This window comes from Herpailurus yagouaroundi, unplaced genomic scaffold, assembly GCF_014898765.1.
Source record: "Herpailurus yagouaroundi ecotype Mexico unplaced genomic scaffold, PumYag 194, whole genome shotgun sequence".
Taxonomy (NCBI): Eukaryota; Metazoa; Chordata; class Mammalia; order Carnivora; family Felidae; genus Herpailurus; species Herpailurus yagouaroundi.
In genome coordinates, this window is record NW_024412425.1 from 883667 (window position 1) to 901257 (window position 17591).

The 17591-nt window shown below is 49.8% G+C and overlaps 2 protein-coding genes across 6 annotated transcripts in view; both read right to left on the minus strand.

Annotated features, from left to right (window-relative positions):
• The window catches only part of SUPT5H (SPT5 homolog, DSIF elongation factor subunit), a 25913-nt gene extending 14392 nt beyond the window's left edge, over positions 1-11521 (minus strand). Inside the window, exons 1-10 of one of the 3 annotated variants that reach the window (XM_040445880.1) lie at positions 11407-11521; positions 11070-11147; positions 6474-6639; positions 2692-2757; positions 2140-2151; positions 1579-1648; positions 1383-1451; positions 1219-1284; positions 942-972; positions 522-590 (exon numbers count right to left, since the gene is read on the minus strand). In XM_040445880.1, the coding sequence (XP_040301814.1) occupies positions 522-590; positions 942-972; positions 1219-1284; positions 1383-1451; positions 1579-1648; positions 2140-2151; positions 2692-2757; positions 6474-6639; positions 11070-11144 (624 nt within the window). In that variant the 5' untranslated portion in view covers positions 11145-11147; positions 11407-11521. The remainder of the gene's footprint in view (positions 1-521; positions 591-941; positions 973-1218; positions 1285-1382; positions 1452-1578; positions 1649-2139; positions 2152-2691; positions 2758-6473; positions 6640-11069; positions 11148-11406) is intronic. The other 2 variants (XM_040445881.1, XM_040445882.1) reach the window with 2 other exon arrangements.
• An 820-nt stretch (positions 11522-12341) lies between these two features.
• On the minus strand, positions 12342-17484 carry LOC121011464 (uncharacterized). Of its 3 annotated transcripts, XM_040445883.1 has the most exons (5): positions 16512-17484; positions 16215-16388; positions 15123-15281; positions 14955-14999; positions 12342-14021 (listed from the first exon to the last, which is right to left on the minus strand). In XM_040445883.1, exons 1-5 carry the CDS (start codon positions 16530-16532, stop codon positions 13767-13769), a joined length of 654 nt encoding a protein of 217 aa, XP_040301817.1. In that variant the 5' UTR covers positions 16533-17484; the 3' UTR covers positions 12342-13766. The 3 variants fall into 3 exon arrangements, with proteins under 3 accessions (XP_040301817.1, XP_040301820.1, XP_040301818.1); XM_040445886.1 differs by lacking the exon at positions 15123-15281; XM_040445884.1 differs by having other exon boundaries at positions 16215-17484.
• Positions 17485-17591: the final 107 nt, after the last annotated feature.

Sequence of the window (17591 nt, forward strand, 5' to 3'; positions counted from 1 at the left end):
AAAAAAAAAAAAAAAAGATGTTTAAAACAAACAAAAAAGGTGGGGTGCCTGGGTGGCGCAGTCGGTTAAGCGTCCGACTTCAGCCAGGTCACGATCTCGCGGTCCGTGAGTTCGAGCCCCACGTCGGGCTCTGGGCTGGTGGCTCAGAGCCTGGAGCCTGTTTCCGATTCTGTGTCTCCCTCTCTCTCTGCCCCTCCCCCGTTCATGCTCTGTCTCTCTCTGTCCCAAAAATAAATAAACGTTAAAAAAAAAAAAAAAAGGAAGCTAAAGCCTGACTTCTGGAGGGCTACAGGGGGCTGCTGAACCCTGTCAGGAATGCAGAAAGAACGAAGACAATACCTCTGTCAGGCACAGAAGAATGCTTCAATCCAGGGAGTGGTTGTTTTCTAGCTAAAGCAGCTCACGTAACAGACAATGCTGTTGACCGTAAGGAGCACCTGGTACCCTTGAACCTATACTGTCCCTCCCTCTGGGCTTTTGCTCTGTATCTCATTTCCCAGGTGCCTGCCTATCTGACTTACCGTGTCTGTGAACTGGTAGGCAATGAACTTGCGCATCAAGGAAATGGCCGTGGCCCGTTCCTCCCCAATCTGGAAGAGAGACAGACTTCAGATGGAGATGACAAGGTGAAGGACGGACACAGATAAGGGGACAGAAGACAACAGCAATGCAGAGTAATCAGGCAAGAAAGATAAAATGGAAGAGAGAGAGGAACAAAAAAGATGGACAGATACAGAGAAAGAGGAATGGATGGTAAGAAAGACAAAGGTGGGAGACAGTGAATTAAGTGACGGAGGAGTGAGGAGGGGCCAGGGGCCGGGGGATGAAGAAGCAGAGACAGGACTAAGAGACTGATATACCAAGGAGACCCAGGACAGAAAGCTGGGAGCTCTCCCTGACAAGGTCATTTCCCCCATTCCCCTGCATCCTGGAGCACACACCTTACATTTGACAGTCCACAGATTTGGATCCCTAGATAGGAGAAGAAAAGGAAACCCTTCAGGGAAATGGCCTCATCACGAAAGACCCGAATCCCCACACCCATCTTTCTTGCTCTCCCTCCACACCCTCTCCTCCTCCATCCCTCCTTCCAGAAGCAGAAGAGGGCAAGCGCCAACATGCCACCTGTTCCCACTATCCACCACTCTGTGTCTGCATAGGCACATCACCCCAATACGAGATTCCCCCATCTCAGCCCGTCCATCCCAACCCCCTTACTTGACTCCCGGAAGCAGCTGCTGCTGAGTGATGTCATCAGAGAGCTCATCAGATCCTCCATACACCCTGGAGAGAGGACAGCAATTGGGAAGGAGGGGTGATGCTCTGTCAGAAGCCTGACCCTTTCCGAGAAGGGACCACCTGCCCCCACCCCATGCCCTTACGTCTCTCCCACAGACGACTTGGCATATTTCTTCATGTAGTACTCGCCCAGTTCTTCCTCTCGCTGGTCCCTGGGGAATGAAGGGGAAAGTAAACATGAATGAAAGGCTGTGGAGAGGAGGGTGGGCTGACTTGCTCCCAAGTTCCCCCCGGAAGCCAGTCTCACCCTTTCACCCACCCCCATCCCCCGCCGCTTACCTCCAGAGGTTTTGTAGGCGGCGAGCCCCAGAACGGTCTTCATCCAGGACGACATTATCGATGTTGGAGGCTGCGAAAAAATGAGCAGATGGGGTAAGTAAGGGGAGGTGAAGGGCAAGGGCGTGGAGGAAGTGATGGGGGCTGAGAGGGCCGGAGCTGGGCCCTGGGGCAGGAGATACCTCACTGAGGAACCCCCAACCCTCACCCTCTACTCTGTCCTGCTCAGCATCTTGCTTCTCATGAAGAAGACTTGGGGACAGGGTCCAACAGGTGGGGACATCCAGCCGTTCCCCATCTCACAGCCGTTAAGTATGCCCTGAACACCACCCCCCACCACTTATCCCTGCTGCCACAACGCTCACACGCATACATAAACAAACACACTTCCCCAGGCCGACGGCTGGATACCTGGCCTCAGAACCCCCTGAACTCTGGACCCTGTATGAGTCAGAGCCCCCAGGGCCAGACAGGGGTCAGGGGTGGAAGGAGGGTACTGTGGGCAGGAAGGAGATGTCAGGATATGGGAGGAAGGTCGGGAAATCACAGTTTTCAGATTCTTACCTTCAATCTCTTCTACTTGGAGGAAGAGGAGGTGGTGGTGGTGGTGGTGGTGGTGGTGGTGGTGGGCGAGGGCAGACAAAGTATGAGCCAAATTATAGCAGCGAAATCAACCAATGGGTTGGGGGAAGGGGAAGGGAGGGACACAGGAAGGTTGAAAATCAAAAGTAAAGGCCAGGCACCAGGTGGTTGGGGGAGAAGCCGAAATGTATGAGGCGCACAAAACGGAAAATAACAGGGAAGTGGGGGCACTGGCCCAGGAAGTGGGGGGTTATCTTGGGACAGAGCCCACCCACCCTACAACCCCCATAAGGGATTCACGGGGGCCCTGGGACCCCAGAGTCCTCTTCCCACAACACCCACCACCCACAACCCCCACCCCCCAACTCATGGGCCTAAAAGGAAAAGGGTACAGAGCTGGTCTCTCTGGCAACGACAGAAAGAAGCGAGGTGAGGAGGGTGGGAGTTGGGGTGGTGCAGGGCATGGGGGTTGGGGATGGGCTCTCAAGACCCAAGACCCCAAAGTGGGCTTGCAGAGGTGGGGCCCACACACACCTTTCTCTAAAATGTCCTCTGCTCCGTCCTCCCACTGGTCCTCATCCTCATACTCATCGTCCACATCTGCAACAAGAAAGCCACGTGGTCAGGGAGGCAGCTGCAGCAAAGGTGACTTCGCGACAGTGGTTCCCAGGAAACATCTCTGGGGGGACAGGCACTACGAATATCCACCCTGCAGATCAGGACTCAGGGCTAGACAGGTGAGGCTCTCACCTGCTGCCCTGGAGCTGCTCCAAGCCGCAGGATCGAGTCTCCGTTGCAGCTTCGCTGCCACCTGGCTCTAAAAGCCATCCCTCCCCTAACCCCATCCAGGAGCCGATTTCAAAAATCAGATCAGGGGCGCCTGGCTGGCTCAGTGAGTAGAACACGTAACTCCTGATCTTGGAGTCATGAGTTCAATCCCCATGCTGGGCGTAAAAATAAAAAATAAACTTAAAAAAAAAAAAAATCAGATGGGGTGCTGGGTGGCTCAGTTGGTTAAGCATCCAACTCTTGATTTTGGCTTAGGTCATGATCTCACAGTTCGTGGGTTCGAGCCCCGTGTCAGGCTCTATGCTGGGATTCTCTCTCCCTCTCTTTGCCATTCCCTCGTACTCACTCGCACACGTTCACACACTCTCTCTCTCAAAAGAAAAAACATCAGATCAAATTAAGCAAGCAGAAAAGTTCCCTCCAAACTATCAAAACCAATATATAGTTTAAAAAAATTTTTTTAACATTTATTTATTTTTGAGAGAGACACACACAGCATGAGCGGGGGAGGGGCAGAGAGAGAGGCACGGAATCCAAAGCAGGCTCCAGGCCCTGAGCTGTCAGCACAGAGCCGGATGTGGGGCCCCAACTCGTGAACAGCGAGATCACGAACTAAGCTGAAGTCGGACGCTCAACCAACCGAGACAGCCAGAGCCCCATTAAAGACACAATTCGTGATCTGTTGGTTTTGTTTATTGTTCCCTTCGGTTTATAACACTATTGCTTACCGAGTGTACTGTATGCCCTGCTCTGTTGTGAGTTCTTGCCACAGATTCCTCATTAATCCTCCTGGTGACCCTGAAGGAGGTAACACCACCGTTCTGATTTACAGTGAGGGCTCTGAGGCCCAGAGTGGTGACTTCACTGGCCCAGACTCTCAGCTAGTACCTGAGAAACAATCTGGCTTCGGGGTCCATGCATCTAATCTCTTCACTACATTACATATCCTCTTTTGTATGCAGCCAATGTTACACTAAAAACTGAAAAGTGGTATCTGTACGTGATGAAAAACGCAAAGTGTCCAGAGGATGTATGGGTACAGGTAAGTCTCCCTCCCATTTCTAACCCTAGCTCAGTCCCCTTTACCAAAGGCAACTCTATGACCAGTTTCTTGTCTAGAAATAATCTGTAAAGAAGAAATGCATATAACACCCCCATTACCTGCCCCATTTTTTTTTTTTTTCCAATGCAACTTTTTAGCACACTGTTCTGTACTTTCCACTTTTTCTAAGCAATGATACTACCTTGGAACTCTTTCATAGCAGCGCATGCTTCATTTACTATTATCCGACTATCTGCCTCATAACTCATTTTACCAGGCTATTACCATCAACAGACATTTAGATCACCGAACACTTACAACTGCAAACAGGACTGCAGCAACTATCTTTGGCCTCATATCTTTATGCACCTATTCGAGTTTAACTGTCAGATGAACTCCTAAAAAAGAACTGCTGGATCAAAGGGTCCCTGCATGTTAAATATCAATGGGCCCTGCCACATAGCCTTCCCACAGGCAGTGCCCAATGACACCCCAGAAAACACATGGCTGTCCCGAGCAGTCCACGTCCATGTCACACGGCATGTTATCCATTCTCTTGATCTGGGCACTTCTGCTACCTAAGATCTTTTCTCTAAGAAAGGACTCGCTTCCCTCAGCTGTTAGGAAAAAGGCCAAAGCTCTCCAAGAACAGGAGTGTTCTGTGCATTTCCTGCCCCTCTGCTCCCTGGTTTTCCCTCAGGTAAGAGGGTCCTAAGAAAGGGAGGATGGGGGGCGCCTGGGTGGCGCAGTCGGTTAAGCGTCCGACTTCAGCCAGGTCACGATCTCGCAGTCCGTGAGTTCGAGCCCCGCGTCAGGCTCTGGGCTGATGGCTCAGAGCCTGGAGCCTGTTTCCCATTCTGTGTCTCCCTCTCTCTCTGCCCCTCCCCTGTTCATGCTCTGTCTCTCTCTATCCCAAAAATAAATAAACGTTGGGAAAAAAAAAAAAAAAAAAGAAAGGGAGGATGGCATTCCAAGTAGCTCTCCCTTACGTGCACGTGGGGAACAGGCACTGTTGAGTATGGCTGGAGGGAGTATCTGGTATGATCTTTTCAGGGGCCAGTATTCGGCCACAGACATCAAAAGGCTTTCAAATAATACACATTCCCTTTGCCCAGTAATATGACCCATACGGATTTGCCACGTAAAAAATCTTCAGGGCCCATGTCAGATAAAATACCACATCTTCGGGGCACCTGGGTGGCTCAGTTGGTTAAGCGTCCAACTTTGGCTCAGGTCATGATCTCACGGTTCATGAGTTTGAGCCCCACGTCAGGCTCTGTGCTGACAGCTCAGAGCCCACTTTGGATCCTCTGTCCCCCTCTCTCTGCCCCTCCCCCACTCATCCTTCTTTCTCTCTCTCCCTCAAAATAAAAAAACTTAAAAATATTACATCTTCATTTTCACTAATCTCTAACTGAAATTTAGTATTTACATCAATTACGAACAATGGAAACAAATCACGGCAATGTTAGTGAACTCTGATATTTTCATGGCACGTTACACAGCTGAAGATATCTCAAAATATCATTTGCACTCATTGCTACTTCAAAATTAGATTCTTATCAGACCCTCCACTAAATCTTGTTATTTCAGCACATTCCTAACGAAACACACATGTTCTTTGAGTATTTAGGTACCGTATTTCAGTATAATTGTTCTCTCTGGAATCCAACGTATTTTTTCCTTAAGCATTTCAGAACACAATTCTAAGAAGGGGCCCACAGACTTCACCAGACACCAAAGAAGCCACAGCACAAAAAAGGTTAAGAACCCCTGGTCTAGGCAATACCTTGTGTCTATGAGTCTAAACACGTATGAGAGTGTTCCCAGCAGTGCTGCTTGTAATAATGAAAAACGCAAACTCCAATGTCCAACAAGAGATTGGTTACATAAAACAGATTGTGGAAAAAATACTATGCAGCCATTGGGAAACAAACGGGTATTTCAAGGATGAGGACGATGACAGCATGAGCACTTAAGTGCCATATGTTGCTCAGGAAACTTTCTTTGAGAGACCAAACAGCAACTCACCCAGGGCCACATGGAGAAGAGAGCAGAGCCAGGCCACAAGGGACCCAGGCCTGTTGGCCTCCACCACCCTGTCCTGCCTACATCGAGGTCGTCTCAGCTTCCCACGAGAAGCACAGACTTCAGTTTTTTAAAGGATAATACTACTGTGACTGTTTTAAAAGGATTGATGTTTGGGGAATATATAAAAAAATATTTGGGGGTAAAATCATGTATTTGGGATTTGCCACATCATCCAATAGTGGGCAGGAATGAAGAGGAAGAAGCAAAACGATCGGTACTAAGGTGTTAAGTGTTGACACGAGGTGACGGGACATGGAGGCTCCATACACTATCCTACTACCGTGTGTGTTCGACATTTACCAAAAGAAAAACCTTTTGGAAAAACTCATTCAAGAAACAGAACCGAAGGTACAAGTCCGGCCAACGCTCAGCACCTGCCAGCCCTGTGACATACCAGCCTCGTCCAGAATGAAGCCGCCATGGCGGGGTTTCTTGGGAGGCCTGTCATCATCTTCCTCTTCCTCTTCCTCATCATATTCTTCCTCCTCTTCCTCCTCCTCTTCTTCCTCGGGCTCTTCCTCCTTCTCGCTGCCTGCTACACTCCGCCGCTCTTCTTCTACCTGCAGGGTTACAAAAGGTTGGGGCACCAGGGTTCGGTACCCCCAAATCCAGATACCAAGCCCCCCAACCCCAAATCTGACCTTAGTTCTGGCTGGCTAGTCATAAGCCCCTCTGCTCTGCATACCCTCCCTTCCACCCCAGCCTCTCTGGGAGCCATCCGACCTCAGTGATAGCACTGCCACCCAGTCAACCAATACCTGGGAGCTGACCCAGACTCCCTGCTCCACTAGACCTCCTTGCTAGCCTCCATCTGGCCCGTAAATGTTTTAGCTCCATGAGGTCGGTCCTCAGCCCTCATCTCTTTCCACTCTACAACTCCCCAGGCCGCCTCATCCACTCCCTCAGCTGGCGGGCATCTCTGTGACTATGATTCCTAGATCTCCGGTTCCAGTCTACACTGCTCCCCAAGGTCATCGCCTGCCTCTTGTTGCTAATTCCGAGGACAATCTTCAGTTGTTACGTACAAGACACTTCACACCACTGCCTACTCCCTCCCTAAAGAAATGCTCTTCCCTTGACATCTGTCACATCACATTCTCCCAGCTTTTCTCCAACTTCTCTGGCTGGCCCTCTGCAGGCCCCTCTTCCTCTCTCACCCCTCAAGTGCTGGCTTCAGTCCCCAGGGTTCAGCCAGGGGCCCGCTCTGCTTCTCCCTGCATACACTCTCCCACTGGGCCACTTTACCTTCCAGTCCCAGTTCCTGTCTCTGCAGGTGATACCTCATCTGTCTCCAGCTCCCCACTTTCTTCCAGAACTAGAGGCCCCCCATATGTCAGCAGCCTCCACAGATGCCTCCCTTAGATGCCTTCTGAACCCTTCACGCCCACCGTGTCCCACACTGATCTCAACGTCTTCCCCTAGACCTGTGCTGGCTCCCTCTAGCTCTCATCAGGCACCAAACTCTTGACATTTCTGCTTTTGGAACATTGTCCCTCCAAGCTGTCCCTTCTCCCCCATCCTTACAGCCCGAGCCTAGGCCAGATCACTGCCCTCTAAAACCTAGCCCCTTGCCCAGCCTCCTTTCTGGTCTCTTGGCCTCCAAACCAGTCACAAAAGGAAATGACCCAGACAAAACAGTGTTCCCCAAACTTCAATCTTTTCCGCACTAACTACACATCTTCTTGCCAAGTTCACATCAGTTCAACCTGTTTATCTGGTATTTTAAATTCACTCATGTTTTTATTTAACTTAACAAACTTTTCCAAACTTTGGAATATTTCAGAAACAAAAACATTTTTAAAGTTAGCTTGTTATAAGTAAAAAGTAACCATAAAGATAAAAGCAAAACAGGGGCGCCTGGGTGGCTCAGTTGGTTAAGCGTCTGACTTCGGCTCAGGTCATGATCGCACGGTTCACAAGTTTGAGCCCCGTGTCGGGCTCTGTGCTGACAGCCCAGAGCCTGGAGCCTGCTTCGGATTCTGTGTCTCCCTCTCTCTCTGCCCCTCCCCACCTCTCAAAAATAAATAAAAACATTAAAAAATTATGATCTAAAATATGAAACTGATCATTTGGTCCCCTGCTTAAAACAGGGCCAGGGCTCCCCACTGCCCCCAGGTAAAGAACCAGCTGCTTAACAGCTTAAACTAGAAGCACACACTCTGCTACTGCCTCTCCTTCTTATCCTGCCTCTTCGGGCTCCCCCTCCCAAGTGCTAGGTCCCAGCCACACTGAACCATTCGTTCCATACTCTCTCAGTGCTAGTATCATCCGTGCTGGTCCTCTGCCAAAAAAAAAACAAAACAAAAAACAACAAACGTTCTTTTGCCTCTCACTCATACTTCAATCAAAATACTCCCCCTTCTAGAAAGTCATGCCTACCCCCTACCCCAGCAAAGTCAGGCACATCCTCTGAGCTTCCTCCATCACAGCCCCGACCACTGTGAGCTCTCTCAGGCTATCTCAGGCATTGCTGGGTCCCCAACATTACCCAGTTCAGGGATGGGAACAGAAGACAACTTAAACATTTGTTTAGTACATACTCCTGACTCATCCACAATGTCCCGCCTTTTAACAACTCAAACGACTCTGAGTAGCCTGATTTCAAGGAACCCTGTCTTCATTCCCCTGGCTCAGTCCCAGCAAAGCCTTCTTTCCAAACCTGGCTCCCTGATCCCTGAGGAAAAGAGCTCCCATTACTATTTGTGTTATCTTGGGGCTGGAACGTGCTCTTACACTGTCTGTCCTCAGCATCCCCTGAAGTAACCGCTGGTTTATAAAACTATCTCCCCTCCAGGACAGAGAGCTCCATGAAGGAGCCTGTGATCCCAGCCTGATAGGAACACTTGCTGAATGAATGAATGAATGAAATGGGCAGGTTACTGTGGCTGAGAATGGGGAAACCGCTGATTCCCCCAACAGTGGGTCATCATCTGCCATCCCAACCTTCTATCCACAGGACCTGGTCCTTCAAGGACCATGCTAACCTTTGGCTATCCAAACAGCCTATCCAGTCCTATCTCTAGCTGGCCTCTCACTGTCCTCCTGCCTCATCTAGTGACAGGAGACAAGTGAGCAGGTGAGTCAAGAGCCTGGTGTGGTGTTGGGGAAGTGAGATTTGCACAGAGCAAACCAGATGTCCCAGCCAGGAAAAGGACCCAGGGATCCTGGCCTCATTACCACCAGGCTTTAACCACAAGCAAAGTGCCTTGAAGCCATGAGTCAGGGAGACCAAGAACCCAGTACTGCTGCTCGAAGCAAAAACCCTTCCTAGCATCCTCCCACTTGCCTCACCCCCACCATGGCTTCCTGACTCTTCCAACTCTTCGCTGGAAGCTGAGGACTGCCCACAGGGCACAAGGATTGACAATCAAATGCCTACCGAGGGCAAGCAGAGAACAAAAATAAATGGGGCAGCTCAAAGAAAACCCATGGCACTCTCCATCTACCTGATTTTTCCTAGGACACAAGTAAAGGAAAACTTCCTTTTACCTAAATCTTCTGCCGCAAGGCAGGCATCATGATAAATGGCAACTGATATATCCCAGGAATTGGAGAAAATCCCCCATTTTAAAGCAGGCTGCCATTTCTTGAGCAAAGAGCTGCTTGCTGGCTCCTCTAATTTTCCCAGAAAAGCAGAAAAATCATGATTTTTACATGAAATCGCCCTTGCAAGTGTTGGCAACTACCTTTAAAAAAACTGATCTATGTTTCTGTAGGTTAAAGGAGACATCTATAATCATCCAGTCATCTCTGTTAGTTTGTAACTGTTGCCTACTAAGTGTGAACTCCCTGAAAGCAAAAATTTGCCTTGTTCTATTCTCTCCAACACCTAGGAAGAACCTGGAACAAAGCTGTAGATGCTCAAACATTCATTTGCTCGATAAATAAGTTAGAAATAAACAGACAAGGAAAATAGCTAAAAGGAGACTATTTAAAGTCAGTTATGTCCCAGGAAATGTTTATTTGATTCCTGAAACAGTGATCCTTTTAAAGCATTAGATCACATCCCTTCTTTGCTCAAAACTTCAAGGCTCTGTCGCGCTCAATCAGGACAAATTCCTCACCAGAGGCTTCAAGATCCTATATGATCTGGCTCCCGTCACTTTCTTGTGGCGCTCACGCTGATCCAGCCAAACTTGACTCCTTGTTACTTTTTGAACACGCAGACATGCTCCCAACTTGGCACTTGCTGTTCCCCCCTTACTGGAACACTCTTCTTCCACACATGACTCACTTTCTCACCTCCAACACATCTTTTTTCAAATATCACTCTCTCAGACTCACCCTATTTAAAACTGACCCAAGGCTCCCTATTCCCCTTCCCTGCTCTTCTCCAAAGTACTTTCTGCTTTACTAAATGATACACACATCAATCACGTTTGTTTATGTTCACAGGGGCAAAGACTTTCAAAATGTTTTACTAGTGCAGCCCAAGGGCAAAAAAGTGTGCCTAGTACACAGTAGGCACTAAAAATATATTTCTGAAATGACCGTGCATACTCCAAAATAAAAGCTAACAGTGGGTGCTTCCTACATGCCAGGTCCTTTAAACACATCACCTGTGGGGCTCCTGGTTTGCTCAGTCGGTTAAGCCTCTGATTTCAGCGCATGTCATGATCCGATGGTTCATGAGTTTGAGCCCCGCGTCAGGCTCTGTGCTGACAGCCCGGAGCCTGCGCCTGCTTCAGATTGTGTGTCTCCCTCTTTCTGCCCCTCCCTAGCGCATGCTCGCTCTCTCTCTTAAAAATGAATAAACATTTAAAAAATTAAACACATCACATGTTATTTCACTGTATTTGGAGCATCCCTGGCCTCTCGCACCTGTCCTTCTGCTTGACTTAGGCTTGCCTACTTCTCTGTCACTACCAACAATCTGGAGGCTCCCAGAGGCCAGAGCTCGTTCTGATACCCTCCGAGCTCCCACAGGGGCCTTTCTGTCCCGGTCCTGTCCCCAGGCTCAATGCCTCCCCACAACGTCCCAGCCACACACCTCGGCCTCCTCGCCGTCACTGCTGCGCTCGCTGTCCTCCTCCTCGGAGAAGTTGCTGTCCTCACTGTCCGACATCTTCAGCTCTTGCAGGAAAAGACGGCCTCAGTGCGTCCCCCAAACAGCAGCCCCACCCCTGCCTCGGTTTCCCCGCCGGTTCCCGGAGAGAAAAAAAAAAAAATCCCTCAGCGCACTTCCGGCAGCCTGGTTCTGGCAAGGGTGAACCCGAAAGGCTACCCCTTAAGCTATCTGTTACACCTTCCGTGTCCCGGAATCCGGTCTCTAAAGCCTCCCTATGCCCCGGCGACCCCCGGTCCTGCCACCACGGCGTCCTACCCACCCCTCACCGCTCCGGTTCCACCTCAACCTTCGGTACCAGCAGCTGTTCACACGACGCCTGGCTGGGACTGATGTGCCCTCTCGCGAGAACCTACGCGTCGACCTCGCTTAACGCGAGATTTCCGGGGCTAGTCCCCGGCGACGCACTTCCAGGACGCCATCTTGAAAGTGGCAGATCCGGCTCAATGTAGAGCATGGAGTCGACATCTTGGGAGGGTCAAAGAGGAAGGATGGTTACTCCCCTTCTGGACGGCACTTCCAACCGGGAATTCGTGTTTGAATTTAATAGTGTGGTGTGCCAAGCCGTGAAGAGGCAGGGAATGACCAAATAACAATGAGTTAGCAAATAAATCAGACTTTATCTCCTACCTCCAAAACATTCCTCGGAGGTAAGTACCCCCATTTTGCTGACAAGGAAACTGAAGCTCAGAAAATAAACTGGACAGGGGCAGACCTAAGACTCCTTCCCCCAAGTTTGAGTGACTCTTAAAACTCGTTTTCCTTTACAAATCCCGAAGTTTAAATCAATGTGAATTTACATATTAGTAATTATTTGTCAGACAGATGGCAAAGAGGACCAGGCATGATGAGACAAGGATAAGAAAAATTCACTCGATGAAGAGGGAAAAAATGAGAAACTTTTTAAAAAAGTGTTTTTATTTTTGACAGAGAGAGAGAGAGCGCGCGCGCGCGCGAGCGAGCATGAGTCAGGGAGGGAGAGGGAGACACAAAATGTGAAGCAGGCTCCAGGCTCTGAGCTGTCAGCACAGAGCAGGATGCAGGGCTCCAACTCACCGACCAGGAGATCATGACCTGAGCCAAAGTTGGACGCTCAACCGACTGAGCCACCCAGTCACCGCGCCCCGCCCCCACCCCAATCAGAAACTTTTAAAACACATTGCTAAAATTTCTTGCATAAGCATTGAGACACCTGGATTCAGTTTACAGAAATTTAATATGCACCTGGTTACAGAGTCAGATGGTGTGGTCAGGCCAACAGTGGGCTCACAAAGACACTATCAGGGAATGAATACACCACAGGTGTGTCTGTGTGAGCACACACTCCTTGATCCAACATCTCAGCCTGAACCCAAGACAGACTGGGGAGGGGCTGGTCATTCTATAAAAATGTTTTCCCTTCTATGAGCTTGGTACCCACATGTTTATACATACTTAATAATTAGGCTTCATGCGTCTAGTGGAGCCCAATGCAGGGCTTGAACTCGTGACCCTGAGATCAACAGTTGGACATGCAACCGACTGAGCCACCCAGGTGCCCCCAAGTTTGATTCTTTTAAACACCAGCTCTTTAAAATAGGATCCCACATGTAAAATGCCTATTGACACTGCTGCAGAAAGCTATTTACTCCAGGAAAGTGAGGGAGCAGTAATTTTCTCCTCGTAGAAGGTTCTTCCTTGGTGTCTCAGTGGTTCTCAACCCTACCACTATGTAAGAATATGTAAGAAGATAGAAGAGAGATGTGCAATAGCCCCAAAGTGGGAACAACCCAATGTCCACCATGAGGAGAATGGATAAACCAATTCGGGTGCATTCATACCATGGAATAGTAACAAACTGCTGATACGCATGTGAGTGAATCTCAAAAACATCATGCTGAGTGAAAGAAGCCGGACACTAGAATATGTATAGTATGATTCCGTTCATATGAATCTCTAGAGGAGGCAAAGCTAATTCTATACAGACAGGAAGCAGATTAATGGATGTCTACGACGGGACGTGAAGACTGGGAAGGGGCATAAGGGATGATGCTTTGGGGTGATGGAAATGTGGCTGTGTGTATATATTTGTCAGAACTCATTGAAATGCACGTTTAAAACGTATGCTTTTTACTGTATACAAATTACACATCAATAAAGTTGTATTTTCAATAAAGTTGATTTTCAAGCTATAGCTGTTCAGGCAGGACGCACCAGAGACCAATTATCAACATCTAGCCTAACCATCAGTGTCACCCGAAAGCTCTCCAGATGGTAATTATTTGCAGCCAGGGACATGAGGCACAAGACTCTCCCTGTCCTGTAGGGGTGGGGTGAGGTTGGAAGACACCTGTGCAATGCTTTGTCCCTTCCTGAATGAGGAGAGAGGAGGGAGTACCTCAGATGGAGAAGAGGGGCAGGTGGGGGCCAATTTACCTAACCCCCTACCCCTGTAGGTCAGAGACTTCAGGCTTCAGATTTTCCTCCTTCTCTCTTCCCCTTGGTTCCATGGGCTCCAGATGGGGGCCTTTGGCCCAGAAGGAGAAGGCTTTGGATTGGCAGCTGGGACTGGAGACCAAGTGCCCTCTGTCTCACACCTCCCGGGCCCTTCAGCAGTACTAGGGAGTCTGTGTCCTCCCAGGCTCATGCTGAGGGCAGGTGCCTAGCACAAGCCCCCTGTAATAACTCCAAGAGCTTGGCCAGAAAGAGGGGGACGGGTCTCTGGGGATGTCCTTCACAGGGTGGACAAGGACCCTGGCCAGTCACCCACAGCCGGGACCCCAATGCATCCAGCAAACGCTGTAGCCGGAACACAGCAATCCCCATGGATCGGCCCTCTTCGAACTGGATCACAGAAAGCTCCAGCCGGAAGCATCCCAGAGTCTCAGCAGGACAAACCTGTGGGGACAGAGTGACTTGGTGTCTCTGGGCAAGGGTCTGATCCCAAATCCCCAAACCTAGGGTTTCTGAATTATGTCCTGGCATAAGCCCCTTCACCTCTTTGGGCCTCAGTTTCCTCATCTGTAAAACAGAACTCTGAATAATCCCTATCTTCAGGGATGATGCTAGCCTATACTGTCTGTGCCTGTGTAAGTTAGAAAATGACACTTCTTGGGGCGCATGGGTGGCTCAGTCGGTTAAGCATTCAACTTTGGCTCAGGTCCATGACCTTGTGGTCCGTGAGTTCGAGCCCCGCCTTAGGCTCTATGCTGACTGCTCAGAGCCTGGAGCCTGCTTCAGATTCTGTGTGTCTCTTTCTCTGCCCCTCCCCCCCACTCGTGCTCTGTCTCTCAAGAAAGAATAAATTAAATAAATAAATTAAAAAAAATTAAAAACAATAAATTTTTAAAAAATAAAACAATACTCCTTAAAACACTTCCAAGTGCTGATTTTGTCGGAACAAGATATTTCATTGCCATCTACCAGAAATTGACAAAAATATCCAGGATGTGGATGCTGACCTTGTTGTGGGATTCTTGTGCAGCGTACATCCTTCACATCCATACATGGTGACCCTATCTACCTCATAGGGTCAGTGTGAAGACTAAGTAAGCTAATATAGTTAAAGCGTTTAGACCAGTACCTGGCAGAGTGAGCACTATTAAAAATGTCGCTATCATCATCAGTATCTGTTGTTAGGTGCCAGCTGCTGTTCTCGGCGTGGGAGACAGCAGTGAACGAAATGTATTTGTGATGGCTGGGATCTGGGTCAGCAGCTGGACAGCCAGAACACCAGCCTGCTGCCTCCTGCCCCAAACATACATGTGTTCTCAGCCTAGTGGAATTTCCCTAAATTTCCAACTCCAAGTAAAAAGCTAATGAAATACTCACCGAGAGATCATCAGGGGTGTAGAGAGTGCCATCATTTTTGTTTCCCTACAATTGGGGGCAGGGAACAGAATCAGATCTTGGAAGGGAGAGCCTGACCTTTCCTCAAACGTGCCCCACACCCTACCGCCTCCCTGCCTGTCTGCTGGCTCTCCCCTCCATCTTCCTCACCAGCATCTTCATGATGGCAACAAGGAAGTAGAAAGGCTCCCGAGGGCAGAGGGGTGATCCTAGGCCTCCCAAGGGCCATACCAGCAGAAGGATGGTCCAGAGAGGCCACATGGGCACCCTGCCCACCCCCCAGGCCTTTTCTGGTCCCAGCCCAGGGTCCTGGAAGCAAGAAGTACAGGAACACTTGAGTGGCTCTGTTGGTTAAGTGTCTCTTGGTTTTGGCTCAGGTCATGATCTCACAGTTCACGGAACAGAGCCAGTGTTGGGTTGTATGCTGACAAGCTCGGAACCTGCTTGGGATTCTCTCTCTCTCCCTCTGCCCCTCCCCCACCACGCACGTGCACACAGGCAGTCTCTCTCAAAACAAGTAAACAACAACAACAAAAGAAGTACAGAGAGATAAAGCAAGCTGGAAGACTGAAGTGTCCTGTCCCCTTCCTGTCCATCTCCACTCAACCCACAGATACTCAGGGAATGTTCTTCAAGAGGCCAGGGAAGATGGTGACCCTAGAGTAGGCCCCAGGTCACAGGCCTCCCTGACACCTCTCCCCCACTCCCCACAGGAAGATACAAGACTGAGCAAGGGTGTGAGGATCAGCCTAGAGAGATTGGAGGGTTGGGAAGTCCCGTCCCCACCCTCCCCACCGCCCCAAGAGATCCATCAGGCAGTACAGCATGTGAGTGCGTGTGAATCCTGTGGCCTGTCTTCTCAGTGGGAAACACCTATGCTAGGCTTTAGACTTTTTTTGCGGGTTTATTTTGGGGGGGGGGGGGTCCTTGCTCTCTTTTCTACTTCTAGTTCTTTTTTCTTTTTTAAATAAATGTTTATTCATTTTTGGGAGAGAGAGGAGAGAGAATGAGAGGGGGAGGGGCAGAGAGAAAGAGAGGGGGACAGAGAATTTGAAGCGGGTTCTGTGCTGACAGCCACAAGCCTGATGGAGGGCTCGAACGCAGGAACCGTGAGATCATGACCTGAGCTGAAGTCAGACACTCAACCAACTGAGCCACCCAGTGCCCCTCCACTTCTATTTCTGTATCAAGTACTGTATTTCTGTATTTCAAACATCTTGAAATCTCCATGCTTGTCTGTACCTGTCTGTCTTCTTTCTCTGAGGGCTGGTCTCTCTGCCTCCGAATCGCCGTCACTTGTGTTTTCTGGGTCCATCTGTAATTGATCTTCTGTCTACCTTCTTTCTCCTCTTCTCCATCGGCCCCTTCTTTGTCTTGCTCCTTCATGTGTGCCCGTCTCTCTCTTGTGCTGTGTATCTGCGTGTGTGTCCTCCCAGGTCAGCCTCTGGATGCTCCCTTCCTTCACCTCTCCCCTCTCCCACCCTTTTGGAGCTGGACTCTGGGCTGGAGGATCCTCCCTCCTGCCACAGACCCACCTACCAATCTCCACCCTGTCTCCATTTTCCAGGCACCAGGTAAGCGACCACACCCCTTTGAACCTTGAACCTCGGATTCTGCTGCCAGGGAAACTGAAGAAACTGTGGGCTCTCTGCAGCCCTGATAAAGAACCCTTTTGACTGGGAAAGGAGTATCCTGGGGGGAGGGGGGGGGGAGCCAAGGGGAACCTAATCCTGAGATTCCTCAGAGGGGATTGGGGGGACTGGGGATGGAGAATACTATGGGGAAGGAGCCTGGAGAGTTGGGTGATTTGGGGGAGTGAAGAGATGATTTGAAGGACCCCAGAGAAAGAGGGATTTTAAGGTAGAGACCTTGAAGAGGGGGGAATCTGGAGGGAGGGTCTCTAAGAAGTGGAGAATTCTGGGAGAGGGAAATTCCAGGGGAGGCAGTTGCTGGTTAGAGGACGCTCTGAAGGAAACGGAATTCTTAGGAAAGGTAGATTCTGAAGGAGGGGGGTCTGAAAGGGAGAGAACACTTGTGAAAGGAGATTCTGGCGGGGACGTTCTGGGAAAAGTGGACTGCGGGCAGTGGGAGATTCTGGGGCCCTTTGAGTGGAGGAAGATTCAGAGAAAGGGGGGGGTCTGGTTGAGGGCTCTGAAGAGGAGAGTTCTGGGGGGCGGAAACTTAAAACGGAAGGAAATTCTGGTGAAAGGTAGATTCTGGGGGAAGGGCTCTAAAAGGATTAAAAACATTCTGGGAGAGAATTCTCGAAGGAGGTGGGTTCTGAATCCTGAATCTGGGAATCCTGGCTGATTTCCTGCTGTGGGTTCCGTAGGTGAGATTCCGATGGAGGAGGATTTGGGGAGAAGAGTGTCTAGAGGGCAGGATGGAGTGTACAGGGGAGGATGATTGCTAGAGATAAGGGGCTAAGAAGGGCCCTTTCCAGAAGGTGAAAAGCGACATTCTGGGTGGAGGAAGTGGAGGGAGAGTATTAAAGAGCCGAAATGCAAATGAACCGGCCGTTACCAATGAGGACAGAGACTAGGAAGAACAGGCTGTCCTCGCTCTACTTCCGCGACTGCACCCGGCACATTTCAGGCCCCGCCCCTTCCACTCACGGGT

Coding starts and splice junctions, on each gene's coding strand:
- LOC121011464 (XM_040445883.1), bottom strand. CDS start 16,532: ATGGAGACAGGGTGGAGATTG. Junction 16,389..16,511: donor TGGAGACAGGGTGGAGATTG/GTAGGTGGGTCT, acceptor ACACACACGCAG/ATACACAGCACAAGAGAGAG. Junction 14,022..14,954: donor ACACCCCTGATGATCTCTCG/GTGAGTATTTCA, acceptor CTGTCCCCACAG/GTTTGTCCTGCTGAGACTCT.